The following is a 12,966-nucleotide window of genomic DNA, read 5'->3' as shown; positions in this document are numbered from 1 at the left end:
TGGCATTTCTATTGCATTGTATCTTACTGAATTGATATGAACATAATATAGGTGTTGACCAGATAGACTTATCTTTTTGAGGCCCTGCTGAACATAACATAAATTTCAGGAATTCTCCTGCAACTTACACTGACACTCAGAGACTTCACAGCAACCAGTTTCATCAGAGTGATTCGTGAACGGGAAACCATTGACACAGAGTTTCAGTTGCTGAGGTGGGCAAGTCACGACAGACAATTTGACGTTGTTTCCTTCTCCCAGGCAAGTGGCAGTATGGCAGTTTCCAAAATTCCATGTTTCATTAAACTATCAATGAAAAAAAAAAAAAAAAAAGAGGAGAGGCAAATAACAAAGTAATGTAATAAAAGCTTTAAAATCACACACAGCAAAACATTCCATCCAGTTAATTGTCTAGCATGGCAATATTTGGTGTCTATTCTGGCTCTGGAAACCAGGCAATATGAACCATATAGGAATCAACAGAGCCTTGATATCTACTTTTTTTGGTATATATATTAAGGTCCTGACCACTTCTGGTGGTGGGACACTGCAAGATGTGGCTTCCTAGTCTTTGTTCAGCTTAGGTAGCTCTGCCAACATACAATCATTTAGGTGTTTCAGGTGAACAGAAGAATCTTCAGCTTATTCTTTCAGTGGTGGTTTCTGGCATACTTCTAAATCATCTAATTCAGCCACACCTACAGTCCAGCTGTAGTGCTGGATACCAGCATCAGAGGAGAACACCAAATCTTGGCTGCAGGCAATGCATGAATGGTGGAATGATGAATGATGAAACACATATTCTTCAAAGGCTCTCACCTTTCTGGGAGGGATGAGTGCAAGACAGTCACTCTCAGAAGTCCTTGTGGGAGCAGGAACTTGGTTTGTTACACCAGGAGCAGGTGTTGGTGGACAGGCTTCAGAATGTGGATCACATATCTTGATGGTCTGAGTATGACCAGTTTTACACTCTGCCCAAATTAATTGAATCTGACATGATTTATTGCAGACAGAGTAAGCACAATGACCTGATATGTTCACTGGCAGAGAAACATTTTCTCCTGCAAGGGCAAAACCCAAGTGTTAGTCCAAGGCCTGATCACAGAGCAGCTGCATACTCAGCCCTGCATTTTACTATCTGGGTCTGTACCCAAAAGCCATGCTCAGGGCACTGTCTGTGTACAGCTCCTGGAATTCAGGGGCTGAACTGGAGAGCAGTTAATCCAAATGGCTGAGGGCTAATCTGAAATTCTGCTCTTAGATATATTAGAGGGAATTGAAAATGAGTACAAGAAGAGACAATACTGAATACATCATGGAGTGCATCTGGTCTTCACAAACACCAGGAGGTAGGGGAAGCAGGAGATACTAATAGATGAAGAAGGGTCTTTCCTCCCCCATTTTTGGATTATTACTGTGAGTTACAAGCTCATGTTCAGCAGTTTGGGATTCACAGCTCTGCTGACGTCAGCAACTGCTATAAGTTTCCTTACACCAGGGGTGTTCAAACCAGAACAAAGTTATTGCATGTGGGACAGTTGCAGTTCTGAAGGTGTTAGCTACAGTTCAAAGATGTAACAACTTCTGGTAATGTCTAACTGTGACAGGCAGAATGAGCACTTGCTGAAGCACTTTCATCTATCAGTACATCTTTCCATGTCAATGGTGCAGAAAAAAAAAATCGCATGGTTTCTTACCCATTTGTATCAATTGTCCATTGTCATTGCAGAAGCAGGGAGCGGCTACCTCTGATGAGGGAGGTGCAGATGTTACATATTGCATATGTGGTTCTGCAGGAAATCAAATCAATTTATATTAAAATCCTCCACTACTCTACTTTCAAGCTCTATGACATCTCTTACATTCTCTACAACCGCTAAAAAGAGAAAAAAAAAAATCTATTTTTTTGCCCCTACTACATTCTGTATACATCCACACTCAAACCATCCTCTGTACTTATAAACACTCTCTCTATTACACGGTATGGTGCTGTAATAGTACACACACACACTCCCACTTGTATGTATTTTTTTTTCTATATAGAATACAATAAAAACCCCTTCTACTGTCACTTATTCATTCCAATTTAACATTTCTAGTCCTGCAGTACTTCACCTGACTTTGGAGAGGTGATTTCCAGTGGCACTCCATTTGGATTTTTAATACTTTCTTTTAAAGAAACTGTTGGTTTAAATAGAGACAGATCAATGCTTAGACATTACCAGTAGACATTTTACTATGCCACCTACAGTCTGCTTTCAATAATCCTTCCTTTTCTAGGTATTACTCCACTGTACTTATTCCACTTGTTAACATTTTCAGTAAATACCAAACACACAGGCTCACCATCAAGTATTTAGCTCTTCCAATCACATGAGTAGAGAAGCTAACTTTTACTTTTCCTTGTTGCTCCTGTATAATTTGCTACCAGGATAATAAATTTTTTTTTAGCCACTTATTTTTATTTGTAATAATCATGTGGCAAATTTCCCACTCTCTTTTATGTCTTTTTGCTTCCTATTTTCTGCTTTTTCACATTCCATTCACTATGGAAAATCCCTTTTGAACAGGAGTTAACTGCCAGGAAGCTTTATTTTCATATTCCAGTGACCCATATGAGACTCACTTATTCCAATGCAAAAAACAGTACAATAAGAACCATAGTCTGTTATAGATGATAAGATGGAAAAAAACAAGATTTAGAAATATGAAATATTGAGACTAACAACACCAGAGTGTCAAATGTGATATGCTCAAGCTTATTGTAAAAGTTGTAGTGAAAAATCTCTGAATCTTTCTATTGTCTCTTAGCCTCACTGACAGTAAGGTCAGCAAGAATCTCTAAAAGTTACACTTTTGGTCCTCCCCACAAGACCCACAAGCTCTGATCCCTCAGTTTTGAAACTTCAAAAGTCTTAAATTCTGTTCTTATCCTAGACATGCAGTAGGAGTCTTTTTCCAAGATGGATAAATCTTATTACCATTACAGACTTCCAAAGAGTCACCACCAAGCCTCTTATCAATCTAGTACCTTTTGCTGGTGTAGGTGGAGTTCTGCAGGGGGTTAGGGTTTTAATGATCTGTCCATTAGGGCCACAGACAGCTTCACCACACTCGGTCGCATACACGTGGCTGTACACAGTTTCATTTAAGGTATAGGTCTTCCCATTGTGGCAGCAAAGGCAAACTGAGGCACCAAAAGAGAAAATGCCATGGCAACAGAGAACACTTGCAATATAAATACAAATGAAAAGCAAGCTAAACACTGCATTTACCCTTCTGAAGCTCACACAGCATCAAACATTAATTACCCGGCTGAAAAACTTTCTCAGTTTCTACTTGAGAAGCTGCGCTGGGAGTCTGTCTCATTTATTTAAAGTGTGTTGGATTTTTCTGGTTGCTGGTGTTTCTTGGAGTCAGCTTGCATAGAGGAATAACTGGTTGGTAAAAGCATGAGAACTGGTACTGCCCTAACCTAGCATGGAGCACAGGAGAACTCCCCCTGGGCAGGGAATGTGACTGGGATTACTGTCTTTCTGAATTACAAAACACTGGCTCAGGAGGTGTTGCACAACTGTTTCCTTCTGTGAATGAGGAGCATGCAGTGGTACAAAATTTCATTTAAATATATGAGAAACTCTCCAGATTTTGGAGACTGTATATGTGAGAACCAAAGGAAGTGTATCTACTACTGTAACAAAATCAGCAAAATTGAAAATGTGTTGTCTACTGGGTCATCCTGCATTTTGGGATGTGATTTCTCCCAGATATGGGAATGAACTGATACTCTACCTTAGCCAAATGTGTCCTTTAGGCACACAAACATGTATCTATCTAATAAGCTGTCTTAGCTTATTTTATGAAATTACTGGTCAAGAAACGGCACTTCTACAAAATTTTCCTTGTTCTAAAAGTACTTATTAAGAGAGATACCACAAATGGCCTGCTACAGACTGACTATCTATCAATCAATCAATCTATCTATCTATCTATCTATCTTCACTGACTATCAAGGAAAAGTGGAAAAGTGGAGAAGTAGTATTTTCCTGCATAAGATGAATCCCACATATCATACCTCTCTCCTTCCTCCATATGATTATCCTTTAGATAGTTCTTGGGGTCAAAGGCTGCATTTTTCTTATCAAACTGTATCTGCACTGCTGTGCATCCACCTATTAAACCACCTATCTGGACTCCTATTATCAATACATTTGCAGTAATGTGATGTTGGGTTGTTTCAGTCCTGCCATCACTCAGTGCTTGGTGAGAGTGGTGAAAGTTACCTTTGGAGTCTTCAGTGCATAGTTTCTCTTTGGGGTCACTGAAGAGAAAGAGTAAAAAAGAATTGTTTTATTGAAATGAATTAGTACATGGAATAACAATGTCTGCAATTGTACCTACTTTTACAAAAAAGCTTACTCCTGGAGGATTTAATGGTAATTGCCACTGCCTATAAACATTAACAAGACACTTCCTAGTTTGTCCTTTCCGGCCCTATTCTACCTTTCTTACCATCAACTGACCTACCATGAAGTGCAATTGAGGAGGGAGACACACTCCCTGCTCTCCTCATCAAAATACGGCTTGTCAGGACTACACTCTGGGTAACAGCCTGGAAAATTAAACAAAGCATTCTTAGCCTGGGTTACACAGATACAGGAAGGTACATAAATACCTCTACCAAATACAGATTTGATCCCCAAATGAATGTGATTCCAGTATGAATGTTCTTTTTACTACCGATTATTTCCCAAGTCCTCTTTTTACCTCTCTCCCCAAAGTTTTAATTTACTCCGTTTGTCAACAGATAATTATTCTTTGCAAATTTATATTGAATGGTGTTTTATCTCTCCATATATTTAAAGGCAACAGGCAAATGGTGCTATGAATGGCACCATCACACGGGGAATTAGCAAGGCATGGTCAATGAGCTTCTGCGACAGATGGGATAACCTTTCAGTCACCTGGATGCTTAAGACGTTTCAAATCAGACTAGCAGCTGCGACTCCCATAAACTGCATTAAAGTCAAGGAGGAACTACCTTCTAAACTGTACAGCAAGTTCCCACATTTCCCTTGTGGGTTCCTGCAGGTCCTTAGACAAGGGGCTCCACAGGGTTTATAGAACCACTCATGTTTATCAGGTGGATTGTAATAATCGCAGAACACAGCTGGAACAGAAGAATAAAAAACCTTTAGGCCTCAGACACGGGGCAGGGACTATTTTTAAATCTTGTTTAAAAGATTTTAATAAGATAAACATGATAAAAAGAGCTTGTTCAGTCACATATGCATAGTGTTTTAAGTGTTCTGCTCTTCTTTATCCCGTGTGCCTGAGCACAAGGAGCAGTGCTTTCTGTGTGCGTTTTCAGCACAGTACTTACGGCAAATGGCAGGGGTTCTCCAGTTGATACAGACACCAGCTCTGCTGCAGCTCCTCGAGTAAGCAGCAACTGAGGTACAAAAGCACTCACAGTCTCCCACACTGTCACAGCCACAGAAGTCAGACACACAAGATTCATAATATGGAATTGGGTTCACCTGTCAAAACAGTGACAGATCTGTCACCACAGCTGTATCTGCTGCACTGCGCTTAATGAGGGAAAGGGCTCTGAATTTCTGTCATGCACTGGCAGTTTGTCACAGACTGGGATTGTCATGAGGGAGCCATGATCTTTTACAACAGGTAGTTTTCTATTTTCACCTGCCTGGTAGAACTGGACTCCAAATCTTCCCATTCTCATATGTGTAATGCTGCCACTTACACTCAAAATGTCTTCCCAGTGACTGAACTACTTTGTTTTGGCTTAGCACAACTACACAGCATGTTCACTCTCCAGCTGAGAGACAGTGGTTAAATGAGTATAAAAGTAAATCCTTTTTCCACTGAACTTCATGTCTCTTGTGTTTTTACCATTGCCAACATAAACTAACCAAGGAAATTAAGCCAAGTTTGTTTTTAAAATTGTTTATTAAAGTGCAGTAAAGCTTTGTACAGACATTCTAATTAAGAAGAGTAGCTTTTTTTCTGTTTATGTTAATTGAATTTGTGACTAAAATAAACCAAATAATTGGTTTCTTTAGATAACTTGAATGAACTTCCCAAGGATGACCATACAAACAGTCCTAGACTAACTTATCTCTACATTTCACAGATACCTAACTTTCTGCTTCTGGTGGTCAACTATTATGCTCTTTATCTTCAGTTGTTCAAAACAGGCACTGCTGTTTCCTCAATACTGGGCAACAGGATTTAACTGGCATAGCTGTGAAGTGAGGTTTTGAGAGAGGTAGCCTTGTACTAGTGTGTAGTAGCCTAGAATAGTAAAAATATGCTGCAAATGTGCTGCAAAATAGCAACAAATATCGAGTGGGAAATTACTGAGGATGAGAGAACAGGATTACCTTACTGTGACAGGCTTCAAAGATGTTACTCTTAATGATGCTGCAATGCTTCTGTCCCAGGGCAGACTTGAAAGGCTGATCTGCACACAGGTCCGTCATGTTTATATTTGAGCAGGTGCTTGTTATTTTCCAGCTGTTTCCAAACTCCTGGATGCTCATCTCCATGGACTGCCCTCTGGTTGTGAAGTCATTCCTTGAGCGGCCATCAAAGTCCCCACAAAGACCACAGACTTTTCCCTGTGTAATTTGTGTAGGCACAGTAAATGGTTTGGTTATTTTGAGTGCAGCTCTCTCTTTGACAGAAATAAACTATAGAACCTGTAAAGGCAAAATAGCTGCAAGTTTCTAAATAGACATTAAAAAATGGCTTAGAAAAAGCTGGTCTTCAAGTGACAAAAACTCTCTTAATGTGTTTCCAATACTTCTAGTCCCAAATATTTTGGAGTGTTTCATACTGACTGAACAGTGCAAGATATGGCCTGCTTGCTGCTTCTTCTTGCCCACTAAACCAAACTTTTTTTGAAGCCCTGTTTTTCTGGGGCTCCAGTTCTGGATGCACAACTCTGAGTTTGAAATCATAACTGCCAGTCCATCCCATGCTTACCTGGAAAGATGGTGCGACATGAACAACAACAGTAGTCTTTTGGTCCCACATGAAGTTCATCCCTTGATTAGTTTCAATTACAATATAACCTCCTCTGAGGTCCACTTTGTAATTTTTCTCAGCTCCTGGATCAGTGGCTATCTCCTGAATTCTTCCTTCCAAGAGCCTTATTTCACTGCTCTACAAAGGAACACATACATTGCATGGAAGGAAATCAAACAGAAAACTTAGTGCAACAGCACTGGCACTCTGCCTCTTGTTCTTTGTCTTATTTTTCTGTCATCTTCACACTCTGTCTTGGTTCACTGCCAGATGTGTGAGCCACAGTCACAGATGCCCAGAGCCTACTGTCACAGATGCAAACACACACACACACACACACAAATGCACATGCATGGAGTGCTGTTGACTCCTTGCATCTTTCCCCTCATCCACAGAAGTGTTCAATCTATGTTAACATCAAATACCTAAACCTTTCCCAAATTCCCTGCCTTTGCTTGCTGGCTGTTTGACTTCCTTATAGGTACTCTCTAGCAGCAACTGAGCTGGAATCTAAGAAGATGATACAATAATTACTAGAAAATCAAGACTACAGCTCCTTAGTTATAGCCAGTTCTAGACAAACCTCAAAAATCAATGTGATCTTTAGGGAGCAGATGGAGTGTGACTTCCCACAGGCGTTGTTCTGAATCACAATCCGGAAGGTGCCAGCATCCATGTTATTAGGGCAAAAATCCTTAGAAAAACAGATAACATTCTATTAGATCTTGTCAGGCACCTAGACCAGTCATAAGCATTTTCAGGAGCTCTAAATGAATGACTCACTGATCTGACTTCTTTATTCACCAAAACTCTAGGAATTTTAGAAGAATCTGGTGGAAGATGACCTGGTGGCAGGTTCATACTTGACGAGGATTTTCAAAAACCAAAACTAAGGGCTTGTCATGGCAGCAGTCCAAAAAGGTAAAAATGTGTTTTATTAAAATTAGCAAAACCAACTGTAATTTGGGGATGACAAAATGTCACACTGAGTGCTGTCCCATTACATGCAATTATTATGCATGAGGCTCACACGTTAACCTCTGTGTTCTTCTGTCACAACAAAAATAATGTCAGTCTTGGGTGGCTGAGAAAAACACTTCTCAACACCACACCAATTCCTTTCCCTTGAAAATGATGAACACAGTGCCCTCTTGTGTCACTTCTGAGGGTCAGTTTGCTTTGTTTTACGTGGAAAATCTCACTGTATCAGCTCTAGGTACAAGAGGAGGGGAGCAGGCTCTGCTCATCAGTGTTGGCATTTTTGCATAGGAATGCCTTTTAATTACCCAGACGGGAGCCTACAGTGTAAGCTGTGAAAAGCATATGGATGGGAAAGTGAAAATAAATTGATACCTGAGCTAGGATATAGTCACAGTCTCCCAGGAAATCAAACTTCTCCCCATCAAAGCTCATGTAATGCCCGTTTCCATACACAGTGCAGGTTCCCTTGCAGGGATTGTCCGTGCAGTTCCACTGCCTTTTGTTGCAGGTGCTGGGAGGCAAAATGCAAAGAATCACAATGTTTGCATGAAACATGGGCTTTCCTTAACCCCAAACAGGAGCAGAATAATTAAAAGTCTTCTTGCTTGCAGTGCCTTTTCAACTGTTCTGAGATCATGCCATGATATGACACATCAATCAGAAAGGTCATGTTTACTACCCAGACACACTTATTCTGTTATTTCCTTCAAATAGATTTTAAATAATTGAGTCCTGGCAGCAGACAGTGGGGGTTTAGGAGACAAATTCAAGGTGAAGAACTGAATGTTTCAACCATTTCTGAATAATAATCTGTGAGGAATCATGTTGCAGTTCTGTTACAGTCATGTGAACAAATATTACCTCTGTCTTTCCTGGAGTTTGGCTGAGGTGGAGAGAATTTTTTCCCTCAGCAGCCCTCATGGTGCTGTGCTTTGCATTGGCACCTAGAAAGGTGTTGGTAACACCCCGGTGTTTTGGCTACTGCTGAGCAGCACTTCCACAGCATCACTGCTGTCTCTGCAGCATTCTCCCCCTCACCAGTAGGCTGGGGGGGGACAAGGTTTTGGAAGGGGACAGAGACAGGATAGCTGTCCCCAAATGGCCAAAGGGATATTCCAAACCATGTGATGTCTGCTCAGCAGTAAAAGCTAAGGGAATGGGGTGGCTGGGGTGGGAACAGAGTGGCAATAGTTATATTTGTTTTCTGAAGCCCTACTCCTTAGAAAGTGGGCTGGACATCACCTGCTGATGGGAAGTAGGGAATAAATATTTTCCTTTTCTTCTGCACACAGTCTTTGCTTTTGCTTTGTTAAACCATCTTTATTTCAACCCATGAGTTTTTTCCGTCTTATTTTGTCCTCAGCCTTGTTCTGCTTAGGAAAGTATTGATAGAACAGCTAGGTGGCCACCTAATGTCCAGCCAAAGTCAACCCACAACACTTTGACAAACCTTACCTCTAGTTCAGGAGGACTGTATACAGAAAATTTAGTTGTTACAGCCCTGATGCAGAGACTGCATTTTCTTTCCCATGTGTGTCCTCTTTTCATAAGAAAACTAAGCCCTCACTGCAATAAAACTTCTTAATAGCAACTTCTGTGATAGCAACAACTGCTTATCAGGTTTTGACTTCACATGTTAAACTTGATTGCCTGTACCAATGGTGCTTAGACCAAAGTGTTTCTAGCTCTTATTTTCTGTGCATCCATTTGGCAGAACTATATAGTCTCATCCTTGTTAAATAATGGATAAAGATTCAATGCATTTTACCCACCATGATCAGTAATAACAGTGAAATCTATGGCAGCATTATTGGATCCAGAAATTGGAGCAACTGGAGTATTAATTTATCCTGAGAACTATGCATCTGGAAGCACTGCAAGTCTCAAGGGAGGACCATTGCAATTCCTCTTTGAACAAATTCAGTCGTTTTTCAGGGTTCAGCTGTGTGCAACAGACACAGACTCAATCCCCCTTATTGAATGGGCAGCTGCAGACCAGCCAGGGTAAGGCTGGTGTTTCTGAAGCTGGTGGGAAAGCAGAAAAGGATGGAAATCGTTTGACAGAAGATAGTAGTTCTTGTTCTCCCCAAGTGCAGGCTCATGCAGCATGGTGCAGAGAAACACTTCCCCTTTTATTTTTACTAGCAGCCCAATGGCTGTCACGATGAAGAGGAAGGCTTCAAAGCACAGGCTGCCCCACGGGTGCATTATGGACTGACAATTTTAACTGTTACAAAGCAAACCTCCCTGGGATAACATACCATGTGTTGCAGTCCACTTTGATGGTTTCCCCAGGTTTATAAAAGTGTCCTCCATGGACACATGGGCATTGATCTTTGGGAATACATCCTCCGCTGCCATCCAATACCAGTCCATCAGGACACATGCAGCCAGAAACACATTCTGTGACATACTGCACGTTTGAAGACACAAGAAAAGACAATTTGTTAGTGCACAGAAAGAACAGGGAACCAGCAGAGGTGTGCTAGCTCTGGATGCCAAAGTTTTGGATTTTTTAAAAAACTCCTTAATTGCAAGCTAGTGGCAATCATGCTACAAATATCTCATGGATACAGTGTTAGCTACAGCTGCTGTGTTATCAGTGAAGCAGTTGGTGTGTGCCCAGCATAGCATGTTCCCATCAGTGCTTGATAAGGGCAATCCTACATGCCCAGCCACGCTGTCCTGTGCCTCTGCTGGGAGGTGAATTCCTTACACAGTGCATGTCCTGCGTCTTGCAGCTTTTCTGACACTCTGATCCAGTCGCTCCGGGACCTGCAGAGCTGCAGTTGAAGTAATACATAGGAGCTGGGCAATCTGCAGTAGGAGAAAACATTTCAGGAAGGTAATTTAGAGAGAGCAATAAGGATGCCATCAGCAATTGCAAAACCAGCCAGAGGATTTCAGAGAGAAGCAGGTGTCTATCATTTAAAGTTTCTAATAGTTTTGCTTCTGCCCAATAACAGTGCAAGGAGAAGAAGGCAGATAACTTAAAAGTTTTGGGAAATATCCTCATCTTCTAAAGAGTCTAGCAAGTCTGGTGACATTTTACAAAGACAAATGTTATCAATAACTAACACATTTCAGGGAGAATTAAAAAATGTGCAGAATACTAAAATGTTACAGAAAGTGAGAGATAACACAGAAAAACATTATAAATACTGGCTGACACCATAATGCCATTATTTAACAAAATCTCACCTTTTACCAAGACAGTTTCTCCAATGCAGTCTAATCTTCCTTGAATGCATTTGCTAAAGAGATTCCATAAAACAAAACACATCAGCTCTTTGCACGTTTCTCCCTCACTAGAGAGAAAGGCAGTGCAAAGCTTCACTTGTCACATGAATAACAAATTCCTATCAAAATGAATATTTGGTACAGCTATCAGTTTCACAGACATGAATTATCATACCCAGAAGGAAGATTAAAAGACCCAGCTCTTAAATACTCTTCCTTCATCTGCCACAGGTTTATTGTGTGTTTTCCCTAAATCAAGTTTTTTCTAAGCATCCATTTTCCACTCCATGAGATAAGACTAATACTTTCTTATATAAGAGATCTCTTAAATTACTAAATGAATATGTGATTACAAAATAGGCTAGAATCCTCAGCTGGAAGACAGACAGAGAATATATAAACATCTAAAGATATTAAAATAGCCTTCCCCTGGCAGTGGTTTGCATTGCTGCCCTAAGCTAGTTGAAAATGCAAACAATGACAATTGTTTTTCACTGCAAATGCAAGTTAATTGTGTCATTTTTAGTACCTCCCCCAAATTTTTCTCTCTTTAAAAAAAAAACAGTTTAAAAACTGAAATTTGGGTGGTTTTTTCCCGGACCATTTTTATTTTTTAAATAGTCTGCAGGATGGTGTGGTGGTTTTCACTTCCTGTTTTCATTCCGAAGCCTGAAACTCCTCCAAGCCTTCTGTGTTCTAGAAAGCTTGCTCCCACTGTTTATGGATATTTTTTTACAGAACAATGAACTTTGCGTAGAGACAGATTACAAATATTGATCTACTTAATGTTTTCAGGTTCCTGTTTGCTAGCATAAACATAGGATCTTAACCTTTGTTGTGGCTGCACTTCCTGCCAGGCGAAGACACAATCTAGGAGAAATTTGTCATGATTCCTAACTGAAAAATGATGCCATTCATGGATTGGGGCAGAGACTTCCCCTGCAAGCCCTGATGTCCCCAGGCACCGAGCAGCCTTTGCGTCATCAGAGCAACTCACCACATGAGTTTGTCCTCTTGGAAGGAGTTGCCAGGCTGAACAATCTTGCCTTTGTAGTAGCAGGGACAGTCATCTGGAGCTACACATTCCTCCTCATCGTTCAGGTAGGTGCCTGCAGGGCAAGCACAGCCCTCCATAGGCGCGATCTGAACCTTGCACAGCGGGTCAGGTTCATCCAGCGAGCGGCAAGACTGGTTACAGTGCTTCACACTATAGTTATAAACCATAGTCTCAGGACACTCCTCAGAGGGATCTTTGCAAGAGAAATAAAAGGGATGTATGGCCTTCTTTGTGCAATCATCGCTCATGATTTTAATATGTCTTTCTGCACACTGGTAGCCATAAACGTGCTTTTATCAAACCACCAGACCTTGTCTCCCAGGGATCTGGGGGAATCTACTTGCATAGCCTGAACTATATGACACTGAATACTGAAATACTCAGCAGGGTGAATCTTTTTGTAACTTCCACAATTTACATTTCTATCTTATGCCAAGAACTGAAACCAATAACTTCTGACTTGTTAAAATTTTATTTTCTGACCTTTACTGATTTCTTTGGCTGGGAATAACTTAAGAAATGACCGTATTTAGTAAGAGAAAAATTTTGACATTAAATGGCAGTGACAAGGAACTCTGCTAATCATTTGATGCTACCAAAGAAAGGGTGTTTCAGTTCTCACAGATGTCTTGAGGAAA

General features: G+C 40.7%; 1 protein-coding gene across 1 annotated transcript in view; it reads right to left on the bottom strand.

The window, feature by feature from the left end:
- Window positions 1–12,966, bottom strand: part of LOC116446186 (mucin-5B) — a 42,579-nt gene that overhangs the window by 12,622 nt on the left and 16,991 nt on the right. The window contains exons 16-32 of the mRNA XM_032113540.1: window positions 12,269–12,521; window positions 11,233–11,285; window positions 10,748–10,848; window positions 10,293–10,444; window positions 8,404–8,542; window positions 7,634–7,744; window positions 7,009–7,188; window positions 6,405–6,641; window positions 5,384–5,540; window positions 5,042–5,170; window positions 4,528–4,612; window positions 4,284–4,321; window positions 3,032–3,187; window positions 2,116–2,181; window positions 1,698–1,790; window positions 820–1,061; window positions 129–306 (exon numbers count right to left, since the gene is read on the bottom strand). Of these exons, the coding sequence (XP_031969431.1) occupies window positions 129–306; window positions 820–1,061; window positions 1,698–1,790; window positions 2,116–2,181; window positions 3,032–3,187; window positions 4,284–4,321; window positions 4,528–4,612; window positions 5,042–5,170; window positions 5,384–5,540; window positions 6,405–6,641; window positions 7,009–7,188; window positions 7,634–7,744; window positions 8,404–8,542; window positions 10,293–10,444; window positions 10,748–10,848; window positions 11,233–11,285; window positions 12,269–12,521 (2,370 nt within the window). The remainder of the gene's footprint in view (window positions 1–128; window positions 307–819; window positions 1,062–1,697; window positions 1,791–2,115; window positions 2,182–3,031; window positions 3,188–4,283; window positions 4,322–4,527; window positions 4,613–5,041; window positions 5,171–5,383; window positions 5,541–6,404; window positions 6,642–7,008; window positions 7,189–7,633; window positions 7,745–8,403; window positions 8,543–10,292; window positions 10,445–10,747; window positions 10,849–11,232; window positions 11,286–12,268; window positions 12,522–12,966) is intronic.

This window comes from Corvus moneduloides, chromosome 6 (assembly GCF_009650955.1).
Source record: "Corvus moneduloides isolate bCorMon1 chromosome 6, bCorMon1.pri, whole genome shotgun sequence".
In the NCBI taxonomy this organism is placed as follows: domain Eukaryota; kingdom Metazoa; phylum Chordata; class Aves; order Passeriformes; family Corvidae; genus Corvus; species Corvus moneduloides.
Note: the sequence above shows the minus strand (reverse complement) of the source record. Positions and strands in the feature narration are given on the sequence as shown.